The sequence below is a fragment of the Geospiza fortis genome, unplaced genomic scaffold (assembly GCF_000277835.1).
Source record: "Geospiza fortis unplaced genomic scaffold, GeoFor_1.0 scaffold68, whole genome shotgun sequence".
Taxonomy (NCBI): Eukaryota; Metazoa; Chordata; class Aves; order Passeriformes; family Thraupidae; genus Geospiza; species Geospiza fortis.
Window position 1 is genome coordinate 1,218,677 of NW_005054489.1, and position 13,061 is coordinate 1,231,737.

Consider the following 13,061-nt stretch of genomic DNA (forward strand, 5'->3'; position numbering starts at 1 on the left):
GAGAGGATGGTTTGATTTGGGGGTGTGGGGAGATGCACAAAGAGCAGAACTCCAAATACAGAGACCCCTTGCAAAGCCTTGTTTCCTTACAGCTCCAGGATAAACCAATCCTTCCCTCCTCATAAGGAGGGATAACTTTCTGCTCAGCAACTAATACCAACTTCCTTTACTTTCTCCTTCATTTTGGGCAGTTCCCAAATCCAAGAAAATAAGCACGATATGTGATCTTTGGCCTACACTTCAGCTTTCTGCAGGAGTGTGTGTTTGTGGGCTGAATTCTGATCAACATTTCCAGCACCAGCAGAGCACACAGGGAAGGCAGCATTTTTGGAGAACAGATGTCTGTGCTTATCTTACACATTCCTCCAATCCCTCCTTAATGACTCTGTCTAAGCACATCATAATTTTTAATGTAAATCTCCCTGCAAAGCAGGTGTGTGGTTGTGTTTAACAGGAGCAAAGCATGACAAGTGCTGGGAGCACAGGGGGGAGAGAGAAGCCTGAGCTGTGACCTCAGACCACAGCTGGCTTTGGTCCTTCTCTGCTGCTGGCCCTGACTCTTCTCCTGCTAAAATGGGTGAGTGTCACAGACATCTTTTATGAAAAATCCTTTCCTTAGGATTTTTTCTGCTGAGAAGCTGAGAGGCCTCAGGAACAAAATGTAAACAATGGTTATCTGCTGCTGTGGAATGCAACAGGTGCATCTGTGATTGGCCATGTTGGTTGCTTCTAATTAATGGCCAATCACAGTCCAGCTGGCTCAGACTCTCTGGCCCAGACACAAACATTTATCATTCTTTCTTTTTCTATTCTTAGCTAGCCTTCTGATGAAATCCTTTCTTCTATTCTTTTAGTATAGTTTTAATATAATATATATCATAAAATAATAAATCAAGCCTTCTGAAAGTCAGATCCTTGTCTCTTCCCTCACCCAAAGACCCCGTGAACACCGTCACAGGTGAGTAAAAGCAGAAATGGAGATTTCCAGGGAAATGGAGGCTGAAGCAGAAAGGCAGAGCCCAAGCTGCAAAGCTGCACTCGGAGCCTGCCAGGAGCAGACAGCATTCAGCTCACAACAAGGAGCCTTGTGAGCTCTTCCCAGCCCAGCCAAGAAAGGAAACTCAAACTTCCAGTGCTGGGCAGCAATCCCTGCTGCTTCCTCCCCATCCCTGACCTGGGTCAGCCCTGCCTGGCTCCAGGACCCTTTGTTTCCTCCTCCTGGAAACAACATTTTCCTTCCTCTCCTTCCTCCAGGGCTGTCATTTCCCACCCCAGCCTTTCAGCACAGCTTCCTTCCAGCGGGTATTTATTTACAGCAGGGACAATGGACCAAAGCCTGGATGACTGGCCAGGTAAACACCCTGATAAACACCCTGTGTACAGAAGATCAGGTAACACCCCTGATCTTCTGTACACAGAGTAAAAGCAGCCTGTCCATCCCTCCTGCCTGTTAAAAACACATTTATTTCCACACAGAGCCCAGAAGCAGGGATGAAATTTTAATCCAAAATCTTTCCCCATTTGGGAGGCTGGTTGGGTTATTTGTCGTGGTGCAGGGCAGCCATAATCATAGAAATGTGGATTCAGAGAGGCACAGCAGGTATCAGATAAAGCCCAGACTTGCTCCTTCCCCTTGGCTCCTCCTCCTAATTCCCGGATTCCTTGTGGGAGCCCTGCTGAACATTCAGATTCCTGTTTTTTTCCATGGCTTTGGAGCAGTGCACATGAAAATCAGGCAAAGACTATTAAGCACATTTTCCTTCCAATCCCAAAAAGGATGGAGACCTGGATCCAACACTGGGGCTGTTGGCAATAACAACTTATTTGCAATAAAAGAACAATTCTGTTGGGGTAATTAAGCAATAAAGACTCTCTAAATCAGACTGGCTGATGTTTATAACAGACAAAGATGTGAGAGTGCTGCACAGGGGTCTCTGATTTCAGAGGGACACCCACCACACCCGTCGCAGACATCTTTTATGAAAAATCCGTTCTTTAGGATTTTTCCTCCTGAGAAGCTGAGAGGCCTCAGGAACAAAATGTAAACAATGGTTATCTGCTGCTGTGGAATGCAACAGGTGGATCTGTGATTGGCCTATATTGGTTGTTTCTAATTAATAGCCAATCACAGCCCAGCTGGCTCGGACCGAGAGTTCGAGCCACAAACCTTTGTTATCATGCTTTCCTATTCTATTCTTAGCTAGCCTTCTGATGAAATCCTTTCTTCTATTCTTTTAGTATAGTTTTAACGTAATATATATCATAAAATAATAAATCAACCTTCTGAAACATGGAATCAAATCCTCGTCTCTTCCCTCAACCTGAGACCCCTGCGAACACGGTCACACACACCTCCAGTATTTAGGGAACCCACTCACAAAGCTTCAAAGCCCTTGGCAGCACCTCTGTGGCTGATGGGCTGTGATTGATGCCTGTCACTCTAAGCAGCTTCGTCTCGTGGTGTCTCCCACGCTCCCTGTCAGCCCAGACAGATTCATCTCTCCTCTCAGACTGGGAAGTTTTCAGGAGAAGAACCATCCGTGGTTTCTGTGTTATTTAACACACGGGGTCCTGCTCCCTGACCCAGCAATGTGTACAGGCAGCATTGATCAGTCAGCTAAATGCAGTGAAATCCCCCCAAATGGAGCTTCCTGGAAGCCTCCTGGAGCTCACAGCAATATCCCAGGCACTACAACATTTCTGTGCTATCTCTGACACAGAAAAATCCAGGTTTTTGTGGGCACCTACAGCACAGATATTGCACGGGTGTCAGGAGGGAAAAGACAACTTGGCAGCAAGGCAGAGCCTGTGTGAGCAGCCCTTCCCTGCTCCTGGGCTACAGCTCACAGGGGCCACAGAGCAAACCCCAGCGTGTCACACCACTCAAACCCCACTCAGGAATTCACATTAAATAACTGATATTTCACCCATGGAACTCCCTGCTCCAGGGGATCAGCCAGGCCACGGGAAAGCCCACCTTGAAAATAATATTTTTAAGGGTTAATGTAAGATCCATCCCAGCACCACCAGAGCTCCTGCAGGCCTGGACTTGTCCACATGTGCTCAGCTGCAGCACCCAGCCAGCCCAAAGTGTCTGTGGGGTGAAACACCACACACCCAGCCACTAAAAGTGAGAAACCTCTGCCCATTTTAACAGAACCTCTGAGAATTATCTGAGGCTCTACACCACACACCCCAAAATAACCCCAAATAACATCAAATGAGCATCCTGAGGATAACAGCAAACCCACCCTGCCTACAAAGCCAGTGCTGCTGAGCAGGCACTGCCCTGTCCAAAGCCTCTCCCACAGCAGTTACAGAACAGCTATATTGGTAAATATCAATCCTGTGATTCTGTATGGAATGATGGAGAAAACTGCATTTTCTTCCCCCTCTGGCTCCCCACCACCCCGCAGGAGGATGAGAGCATACCTTAGTGCAGTTGGCAGCCTTGGGCTCGAGGTCGCTGAGGGTGACCAGCTCGCGGAGCAGGCTGCTCTCCTGGTAGCCGCCCTTGACCCCGCGCAGTTTGAAGTAGGCCTGGGAGCGCTGCAGGATGAGCCTGAGGTTGACAGCAAAGCCAGCCATGTCGATGGCGAAGGGCCTGTGTGGGTCAAATACGGTTTTCCAGCCGTACACCTTCCCTGCCGCGTTCACCTTGGGCGACTCGTAGCGCAGGCCGCCCACAAAGGCCACGGGCCACACTGACACCTTCCGGGTGCTGCGCATCTGCCAGGAGCACACACAGCATGTGAAAAATGGGGATTTTATGGTTGGTTTTTCGCAGATATTCAAGTAAAACATATGTGAAATAAGTTGTGCCTGTATGAAAATTCTTACAGTCATCAAACTTTAAGCGCAGGCCGCCCATGAAGGCCACAGGCCACACCGACACCTTCCGGGTGCTGCGCATCTGCCAGGAGCACACACAGGGTGTGAAAAATGGCTACTTTATGGTTGGCTTTTCACAAATATTCAAATTGTAATATATATTATGGAAAATTTTGTGCTTATGTAAAATATATATGAAATAAGTTGTGCCTGTATGAAAAATTCTTAAAGTCTTTAAGCCCAGGCCGCCCACAAAGGCCACAGGCCACACCGACACCGCCTTGGTGCTGCACATCTGTGGTGAGCGCACACAGTGTGTGAAAAATATGTATTTTATGATTGGTTTTTTGCAAATATTAAAATGAATATTATATGCATTATGTTAGAAAGTTATGCTTCTGAAAAACACCAATCACTTGTTTTTATTAAATTTTCAAAGTTTAATAGTAATAAAATGGTTATAAAAGTATTAGTACAATTGGAGTAATAATAAGTTGGACAATTTGGATTAGGACAATATGAGACAACAGAAACAAAGAGTTAGGGACGTCCAGGTACCTTTTTCTGGGCAGCATAAGCCCATAAAAAAGGACACCCGTTAATAAAGGATAAACCCTTAAAAACAATAGCCTGCATTGCATATTCATACACCTCATACATGATGCACAAATTCCATTCAAATACAGGATTCTGTCTGGTCATCTGGTCAATTTCTTCCTCATAATCCTAACAGCATCATCCTGCCTGAGCAAGGCAGGAAGAAGTTTTTGTGAAATCTCTGGGATTTATGAGTGGGGTTTTTGTCCAGCTCTTGGTCTCCAGATGGGCAAACCAAGACACAGGAGGGAAGCACCTTGTCCAAAGCCACCTGGAAATGCAGGACTGGCATATCTAGGAAGAAAGGTGGTCTCTACTAAAGTATTTAAACTGCAATTTCAGGCTATGTCTCCAGAGTGGGGCTTTGCAGCTGCCAACCTGGGGGACAGCTGGGAAGCACAGCCTCTCTGGACATTCCCAGCAGGCAGGACAGCCCTGCCCTGTGGAACACAGTGCCTCTGCTCCCTGTGGTCACCAGAAATGGAGCAGAGCCACCAGGGGCCCCTTTGGCCCAGGCAGATGCTCTGGATGCCACTCACCCTCAGCACCCTGCCCTGCTCCCTGGCAGGCTCAGCCTCCATCTCTGCTCTCAGCTCGCTCTCTTAGATCAGGGCTCTCCCAGAGCTAATCTCATCACTGCTAATTACTGCAAACAAGAGCAGAAGAGCTCTGGCACTTGCCCTTCTGCATTATACAACTGCTAACGGCAGCCCCTGTCCACAGGGAGCAATAATGTGTGTCTCCTGCATTTCACAGCACATTTCCTTGGCTCAGTGACCTTAACTGCAGAGACATATCTGAGAGGAGAAGCCTCTAGGAGCACAGCACAGGAGTGAATGAAGGAACCCTTTCTGCTTTATTCATGTGAGGAGTCTGTCTCAAGATGCCACCAGAGCCAGCCTCAAAGGGGATGGGGGAAGAAAGAAATTCAGCCTGAATTCACTCTCACTTCAAAGCCTGTGCATTCCAGTGGATGTGCAAGCTAAAGTGAGAGCCATTGGGGAAGGGGAAGAGGCATGCATGAGGAAATAAATAGGAGGTCCCTGCTATGAAAACGGGCAGCTGGAGGGGAAGAAAGCAATCCTCCTTTCTCATCCCTTGGTGAAAGAGTTTGGCCTCAAGACAGCAAGAGAACGAGTAATTTCTGAGCTGGAAGCCAGGTGAGGCACCTGGCACTGTAAGAACATTCAAACCTGCAGGCAGGAGCTCATTTAGAGCCCCAGCTGGGCTGGAACAAAGAGCAAAGGTGGGAAAGGCCAGAAAATCTTCCCCTGCTCAAGCCCAACCAGATGGTCAGGACATGCTAAAATTCAGCCAAGGAGCTGCAAACTTCCAGGGGGAGATCTCAGCCCTTCTGCCTGCTGATAGCAGCCTGGGAGAGCCATGCTGGAATAGGAATTGCTCCAGGGGGAAAAGCTGCACACACCTGGCACAGACATCCCTCCACCAGGCACTCTGCTTTTCCAGGAGGGGAACCAAAAGCTCCAACAAACTCCTGCTCCTCGTGTGTGCACCAAGGCAGGGACCAGCACAGGGAACATCTCTGAACAAGATGTCCTGGGAAGGCTGTGGAGCCCAGCATCTCCTCAGCTCACCCACAGCATCCCTCACCCCCTCCCTTTTGGGGAAGATGAAGCAGGAAAGCCTTGTCAATAGGATTGCCTGGCAAAGGATTTTGAGAATATGGAAACTATAAGCAAGATTGAAATGAAAGCAAGCTTTGAGATATTTTAGTTACTAAACAACTGGAAAACAATGGTGTGGCTGACTGAAGGTGATCCCCTCTTGATGGAACAACACCCTCTGCTTGCAGACACCTCCAAGGATCAGAGCCAACCCTACTGGCTTGGCAGAGGAGGCCCAAAGAGGAGTTTTTAGGGTTTAAAATGTAACACAGGATGGTAATGTAATGATTCTTACAGGCTGTATGTAAATGCTATAGGATTTGTATCTTGTACTAGATTGGTTAATGAGAATTAGAATATTCAACACAGAAGAAGATTTATTGTATTGTAATGGGAACCTCTCTCTCTTACCCCTTTTACTCTCTTACCCTCTCATCCTCTCTACCCCTCTCTTCTCTCAGGCCTGCTCTGCACCAGCCCCATCCTAGATAGATAGATAGAACAACCACTACACTCCTACACTCATCCAGGCTCACCACAACCATCACCACAACACCCACAACCACCCTACACTCCCCAGGCTCACCAGCCCCATCCACCCCCCAGCAGGCCCTTACCTCCTCGAAGAGCTCCAGGCTGTAGGTGTTATCATCATCAGCAAAGTAAACAATCCCGGGTTGGCTGTTGTTTTTGTGAAAGGTCTCTCTCAGCCACCTGAGGGCCAGGTTCCTCTGCATGGTGCCGCGGGGGATGCGGGGGTCCCTCATGTCCCCTCGCAGTTTGTAGTTGCGGGGGGTCTCCACGTTCAGGTGGGTGTAGTTGAGCCCCGTGTCCCGCAGCAGGCGGGTGATGAGCGGCGTGCGGCGCTGCGAGTCCTCCACCAGGATCCAGTGCAGGTTGGGCACGTGCAGCAGCGTGTTGGCCAGCCTGGTCAGCTCTGCCTTCTGCACAGGCCGGCTGTAGGTGGGGGTGACCACGTGGATGGTGGGCAGCGTGTCCGACCACGGGGGTGGGCGCGTGTAAACGTACTCTGTCCTCACCACCTCCACTATGTCCCGGTCCGACAGGCAGTATTCCTTGGAGTCCAAGCCTGCAGCGAGATCACGCTGGGAGTCACCACCATCATCTGGGCAAGGGCATGGAGAGAAGAGAGAGCTGCATGGACTCGGGCGTCCGGCACCCCCCGGCTGAGCCAGCGGGTCACCCTCGTGGGTGCCAGGAGAGGAAACAGCCTGGGGTGGAGGCTTTCATGGGTAAGGGCACAGATAAATAAAGGAATTGGGGACAAACGCGTGAGAAAAGAAGATTCTGCTGCTAGAAAACCAGCACCAAAAAGAAAAAAAAGGCCTGAGAGCATGGGACAACTGGGCTGAGTGCTCACAACAAGCAGCTTCAGAAAGCATCCAGAAGAGAGAGGATTGTAGAGCAAGTAGGTTTAGATAAAGAAAATAGCCATGTGGAAGGATGGTCCATCATCCCTGAAGAGCTCCAGTGCTCTGGACACCACGCTGTGGGGTAGGACTCAGATCTGCACTCACTGGAGCACCTGGACTGGGAGGCAGGGATCTGCATTCACTGGAGCACCTGGACTAGGCAGCAGGGAAAAAACTGGTGGAAAACACCAGGTCAGTGAAGACCCACAGCAGCACAGTCTGGGCAGGACACTGCAGTGCCCAACAGCTCTCTGACAGGCACAGAGAACTGGGGAAAGACACACTTCAAATGCAGAAATGGAGAGTGGAAATTAAAGCCTGTAATTGTAGGTTTTTTCCTGCAGAGACTTTCCCCTGCCACTAACTAACCTGCCTCAAAAAGGCCCCTCCAGCCCCTGAACAGAACAGCCCCCTCAGGGCTGCAGATGTGAGCAATGAACAGCCTAAAGATCAGATGCTCTGATCCAAACATAAAAAATCCCTGCAAATGTTCCAAATCAGCTGTTCAAGAGGAAAACCACTGTTGATGCACCTGCTGCTTTTCTAGGGTGCAACTTCCACGTGCAATTCTCCACTGCAGGGCAGGGGGAATGCCACAGTCTGCAGAGATGAAGGGGGACCCCTACTCAGGATGGAAGGCTGCCTCTCCAGTGGGCACAGAACTCTTTGAGGCATAGATTTTTCAACATCAGGTAACTACCAGGAACTTGAGATGAGAAAGAACAGGAACAGAGGGCCATTAGATGTGACCCAGCAGGGGATTACCCATGGCTTTTTCATAGCATGTTATTCTTCCAGCAGCACAGACTTTGATACCTGGACCAAATGAAGGCTTTGTACTCCATGGTATTGATAGAAGGGGGTGGATATTCGGGGAAGGAACAGGGTTCATGTTGCTATCAGGCCCTATGTGCTGCAAAGCTCCTCAGCATCACAGCAGAGCTCTCTGAGAGCTGGAATCAATTCAGAAATAAATCTGCGAAATGCATTGGACACAGACACAAATGTAATTAGCCAGGATGGTGCCCGAGACAGTTTGCAAAGCCCTGCAGGTCAGATCCTCAGCTGTGAGCCCTGGCACGGGGAAGTGCTGCTGTTTGGGCATCTCCAGGTGCACATCTCTCTCAGCACCTGTGAGCAGAGCATCTTAGAAACGCTTCACAAGAACAAAATTATTCCTCTTGAGAGCTTTCAGGTTGGTCTCTACCACCACTCACTTTCTACTGGGGGCTCTGAGAAGCAGAGAAGTGTCTCATCAAGGTCATTGGTGAGTTCTTGACCGAGCCATTGGAGCAATCTTTGTGCTGAAACAGCAGAGGCCATTCACAGAAAACAGCTTTTAGGGCACTGATCAAACTGCTGTACAGACAGGTAGCGTGGCTTTAGCCATCTTTAAAGTCCTCTTTTAGAGCCCAGGAGATCCCTCATCCTCTGAAACACTGTCCACCTTCCAGAAGGGATCAGAGGCATTTTTCCCTGCCCAAAGCCTCAGAGGTGGCAGTCAGGAGAAAGGGAAAACTGCTCAGGACAGACTGAACTTCCTGCAGCTTCTTAAACTGCACATCAGAGTGTCCAGCAAAGGGATAAGCAGCTATGGAAAATAGGGACAAACACTGAAAGGGGAGAGAATCCCTCAGAGAGGATGAAAGGCTCCTGAAAATGAACTGTCCTTCTTCTTCCCCTAGACCAGCCTGCCCACAGCAGAAGGGCAGAACCAAGAAGGAAGGTGGCAGAAGGCAGCATGGCTTCTTCCAGGCCCCAGGAGCCCTCATAACCCTTAGATATTGCTGCTGTGCCAAGAACAGGAGCAAACTGGCATGCTTCTGGCCAGAAGGGTTCCCTCAGCACTTCCTGGAGCCACTGATTTGGGCCAGGGCTGTGTTTACTGCAGCGTGTGACAGGAGTGTGGAGTCAACTTCTCAGAGCACTTCAGCTTCCCCAGTCAGGTGAGATCTGGCTCTTGTCTTCTCCTTCAAGTGCAAGAGCACTGCTTTTCTGCTTTCCTTAAAAGCGCTCTCAGCCTCAGGTCTCCCAGAGCAGCTGCCTCGAGTGGCAGCTTTGTTTCCTCTGCTGCCTCTTTTGCAGCTTTCCCGCTGGAATAACTTTGTGTGCAGAGCTCTGCAAAGGCCAGCAGGGAGGGAGGGAATCCTCTCAGGGAACAAAGAGAAGCAGCACTCTGGGCTTAGGCCATAAAGAGCTCTCAAAGTGCAGCGAGCACATCCCATGGCGTGGAGTTTGATGCCTCTGAAGAACCCCTGGGAGCTGAGGTGGGGAGTTTGATGCCTCTGAAGAACCCCTACAGCAGAGGTGGGGAGGCTCCAGCATGGGCATGGTCTGGGAGCTGAGATGAGCATGGCTGCCATGGAGGAATGAAATGAGAGAGGAGATGAGACGAAGGGGGGATGCACGGGCTTGGCATGGGCTGGTTTGGTTTCTCTCACCCTTGTGCACTGCAAGCAGAGGAGCAATGGTGCTCTGGTGCCAGACGGTGATTAGCAGTGTCCAGGGCAGAACTATCAGCACGATAGCCAGGATGTCTCGTCTCTTCGGCATCTCCAAGACTGACTGGGCCCACAGCTCCTCATTACCTGACAGTGAAAACCCCAGAGACAGAACAGCAGAGCACATGGAGAACGGAAATAAATGGGCAGGAAGGAGCAAGGACAGAGAGAGAGAACGCGAGAGAGGCAGAGAGCAGCAAGGTGACACAGCTCGTGGGTCTTACCAGTGCTTACAACCCACCCATTGCAGAAGCAGGTTTGGAGGGGCCTCAGAGCCAGGAGCAGGAGGGCACCTCTGCAGGGCACTGCTGGAGCTGCCAGCTGGAACCTCAGGGACTCATGTGGGAGGAAACCTGCAACACAGAGCAAAGGCCAGAGGGCACTGTGAAAATATGGCTCTATGCAGATATTTACTATGTGCATTTTGTTGTATTGATCAGTACTGCTGTATTAACATTTTAATAGTATGGTAAATTTAGTTTTGTAGTTAAAAGGTAACTTTTGTAGTTAAAATAGGAACTATGTAAGTGGGATATTTTTTTAAGAAAGGAATGAGGCACTCGCACCAGATAGCAGCCACAGGACACCTAAATCTTTCAGAGAAAAATAATGTATTGCCCTCTTATCAGAAGAAACAAACTTCTTCCCGCCTCGAAGGCACTGTTAGGGTTAAGAGGAAGAAGTTGACACTGACCAGACACAATCCTGTGTTTGAATGGTTCGGGCTTATTTTGCCCAGAAAAGGTACTTGGACTGTCTGTAACTCTTTGTTTCTGTTGTCTCATTTTGTCCTAATCCAAATTGTCCAAATTATAATTACTCTAATTGTATTACTATTTTTATAACCATTTTATTACTATTAAACTTTTAAAATTTAAAAAACAAGTGATTGGCGTTTTTCACAGGCACAGAAAGCACCAGAGCTCTCCTGAGAAGAACAAACCCCAGGGAGGCAGTGAGCAGCAGCAGGGTCCCACCCCTCCAGGGAGGTGTCTCCTGCATGTCCAGGGCCTTGCTTTCCCTTTGCATCCCCTTGTCAGGCAAGTCCCTGTTGTCAGGAGAGCAAAAGCTGCTCAGAGCTGCAGTGTCTGAGCCATCCCAGCGGAACAGAACCTTCCCCTGCAGCCAGCCAAGCTTGGGGAAGGAGCAGAGACTGCCACAACCACAGCACTGCCTGACCCATCAGCACAGGCTGTCACCTGCCAGATCCTCCCCTTGGCCAGGCAGAGCTCTTGGGGTGGCTGCACCTCTGCTCCTGGGCACAGAAATCCCATATGTTTCCTGATGCTTTAGGATTTTGGCTTTTCTATTTTCCATCTATTTGTAACCATGCAGCTCTTTAGTGTAGAACTCCAAACTCCACACTCAGTGGGAGCTGCTGCTTCCCCATTCTGGGCAGACACAGCAATTCCTCTCCAGGCCTGGCAATCAAGGACACCTCACTGCCTCAGGCCCCAGAGATGGGAACAAAAGGGAGTTGGGGGCAGCAAACTTGGGGTCAATGACTTCATTAGCTGAAGCTGGAATTGGCAGATTCACCCCCAAAATGCAAATGGACCAAACTTATAAAAGTGTGAAAACCTGTGATCTGTTGTCCATTTTTGGGTGGGTTTTTTCTGCCCTAAATGTACCTGGAGGCCCTTCAATAAATATAACCACTTTTTATTCCCTTAATTTTGTCTGGTTTAGGTAAAGGACAAAGACATTATTCCCATCAGCTTTCCCATCCTGCAGGCAGCTCCACTTTCAGCTCAGGCTTCCAGCAAAGCTCAGGTTGGCTCCCTCTCAGAGGTGCTGTGCCTGGAGTCTATTAAAGTGCCACACTGGCTTAGTTTGATGCAAGACAAGCACATACAAGATTTAAGCAGGCTGTATTTCAGCCCCAAGCACAGCACTTAGCAGGGCTGCCACGCACCAGGGCAGTTTGCAAACACGGGTAGCAGTTTAGTGCTGCTGCTCCCAGCTGGGGCCGCGCATTAGAGGCTGCTAAAAGGGCTGCAGTGCAGGCAGGCAGAGCCCAGGGATGCTGCAGAGGGAGCAGGATGCTCTGGGAAAAGCTCTGCTCTCCCACTGACAGTGATCTGGGAGTTATCACATCCCCTCCTTAATTCCCCTTGAGTCTGGTGCTGTGACCGTGTTCACAGGGGTTTTCAGATTGGGGAAGAGACGAGGATCTGACTCCATGTTTCAGAAGGCTTGATTTATTATTTTACGATATATATTACATTAAAACTATACTAAAGGAATAGAAGAAAAGGTTTTATTAGAAGGCTAGCTAAGAATAGAAAAGAATGATAACAAAAGCTTCTGTCTTGGACAGAGTCCGAGCCAGCTGACTGTGATTGGCCATTAATTAGAAACAACCAACATGGGCCAATCACAGATGCACCTGTTGCATTCCACAGCAGCAGATGACCATTGTTTACATTTTGTTCCTGAGGCCTCTCAGCTTCTCAGGAGGAAAAATCCTAAAGAAAATATTTTTCATAAAAGTTGTCTGCGACAGGTGCCACGCTGCTGGTGCAAATATTTTCCCAGAGCTGTTTTTTTCTTGGGGGCAGACATGGAGAAATCCAGGTTCAGATCCCTGATTAGCCCAAATTGGATGGATCTGAGTTTCCCTTGGCCACTGGGCTGTAGAGCCAGCCCCCAGCACTGAGCCCACTTGGAATGAAACAGCTCCAAGAACTGCCAGGTTTTTCTTCTAAATGAATCTTGCAATCAAGCAATATTCCAGTAGCTGGACAGAACCTGGTTCTTCCAAATTAGCACTTCAATCACAAAGGTATTAATTTACCAAGGAAAACAGGGCTTTGTCCTTAGAACTGTCATGTAAATGTCCCTCAACTGATGTTTCAGTGAATGATTTCTTTTCCATGCATACAAAACCCAAACTCATAGGAAAATTCCCAGCCAACTCCAGCAAACAGCCAGTTCCCCAGTCAGAGCTCTCTCATTTGTTTTCAAAATTGGTGAAAGCAGCCTCGTTCAGACAAAATAAACCAGGGAGGAAGAGGAGGAATTATTCCAGCAAGCATCAGCCTTCTGCTGCATCCCTGTCCAGCTCTTGGAGC

At 49.0% G+C, this 13,061-nt stretch overlaps 1 protein-coding gene across 6 annotated transcripts in view; it reads right to left on the reverse strand.

Moving 5' to 3' along the window:
* The window catches only part of B3GAT1 (beta-1,3-glucuronyltransferase 1), a 41,818-nt gene that overhangs the window by 6,354 nt on the left and 22,403 nt on the right, over nucleotides 1–13,061 (reverse strand). The window contains exons 2-5 of one of the 6 annotated variants that reach the window (XM_031063228.1): nucleotides 10,229–10,340; nucleotides 9,928–10,074; nucleotides 6,671–7,143; nucleotides 3,433–3,729 (exon numbers count right to left, since the gene is read on the reverse strand). In XM_031063228.1, the coding sequence (XP_030919088.1) occupies nucleotides 3,433–3,729; nucleotides 6,671–7,143; nucleotides 9,928–10,074; nucleotides 10,229–10,232 (921 nt within the window). In that variant the 5' untranslated portion in view covers nucleotides 10,233–10,340. Of the gene's footprint in view, nucleotides 1–3,432; nucleotides 3,730–6,670; nucleotides 7,180–9,927; nucleotides 10,081–10,211; nucleotides 10,341–13,061 lie in introns of those variants that run through there. The other 5 variants (XM_031063226.1, XM_005428508.2, XM_031063230.1 and 2 more) reach the window with 5 other exon arrangements.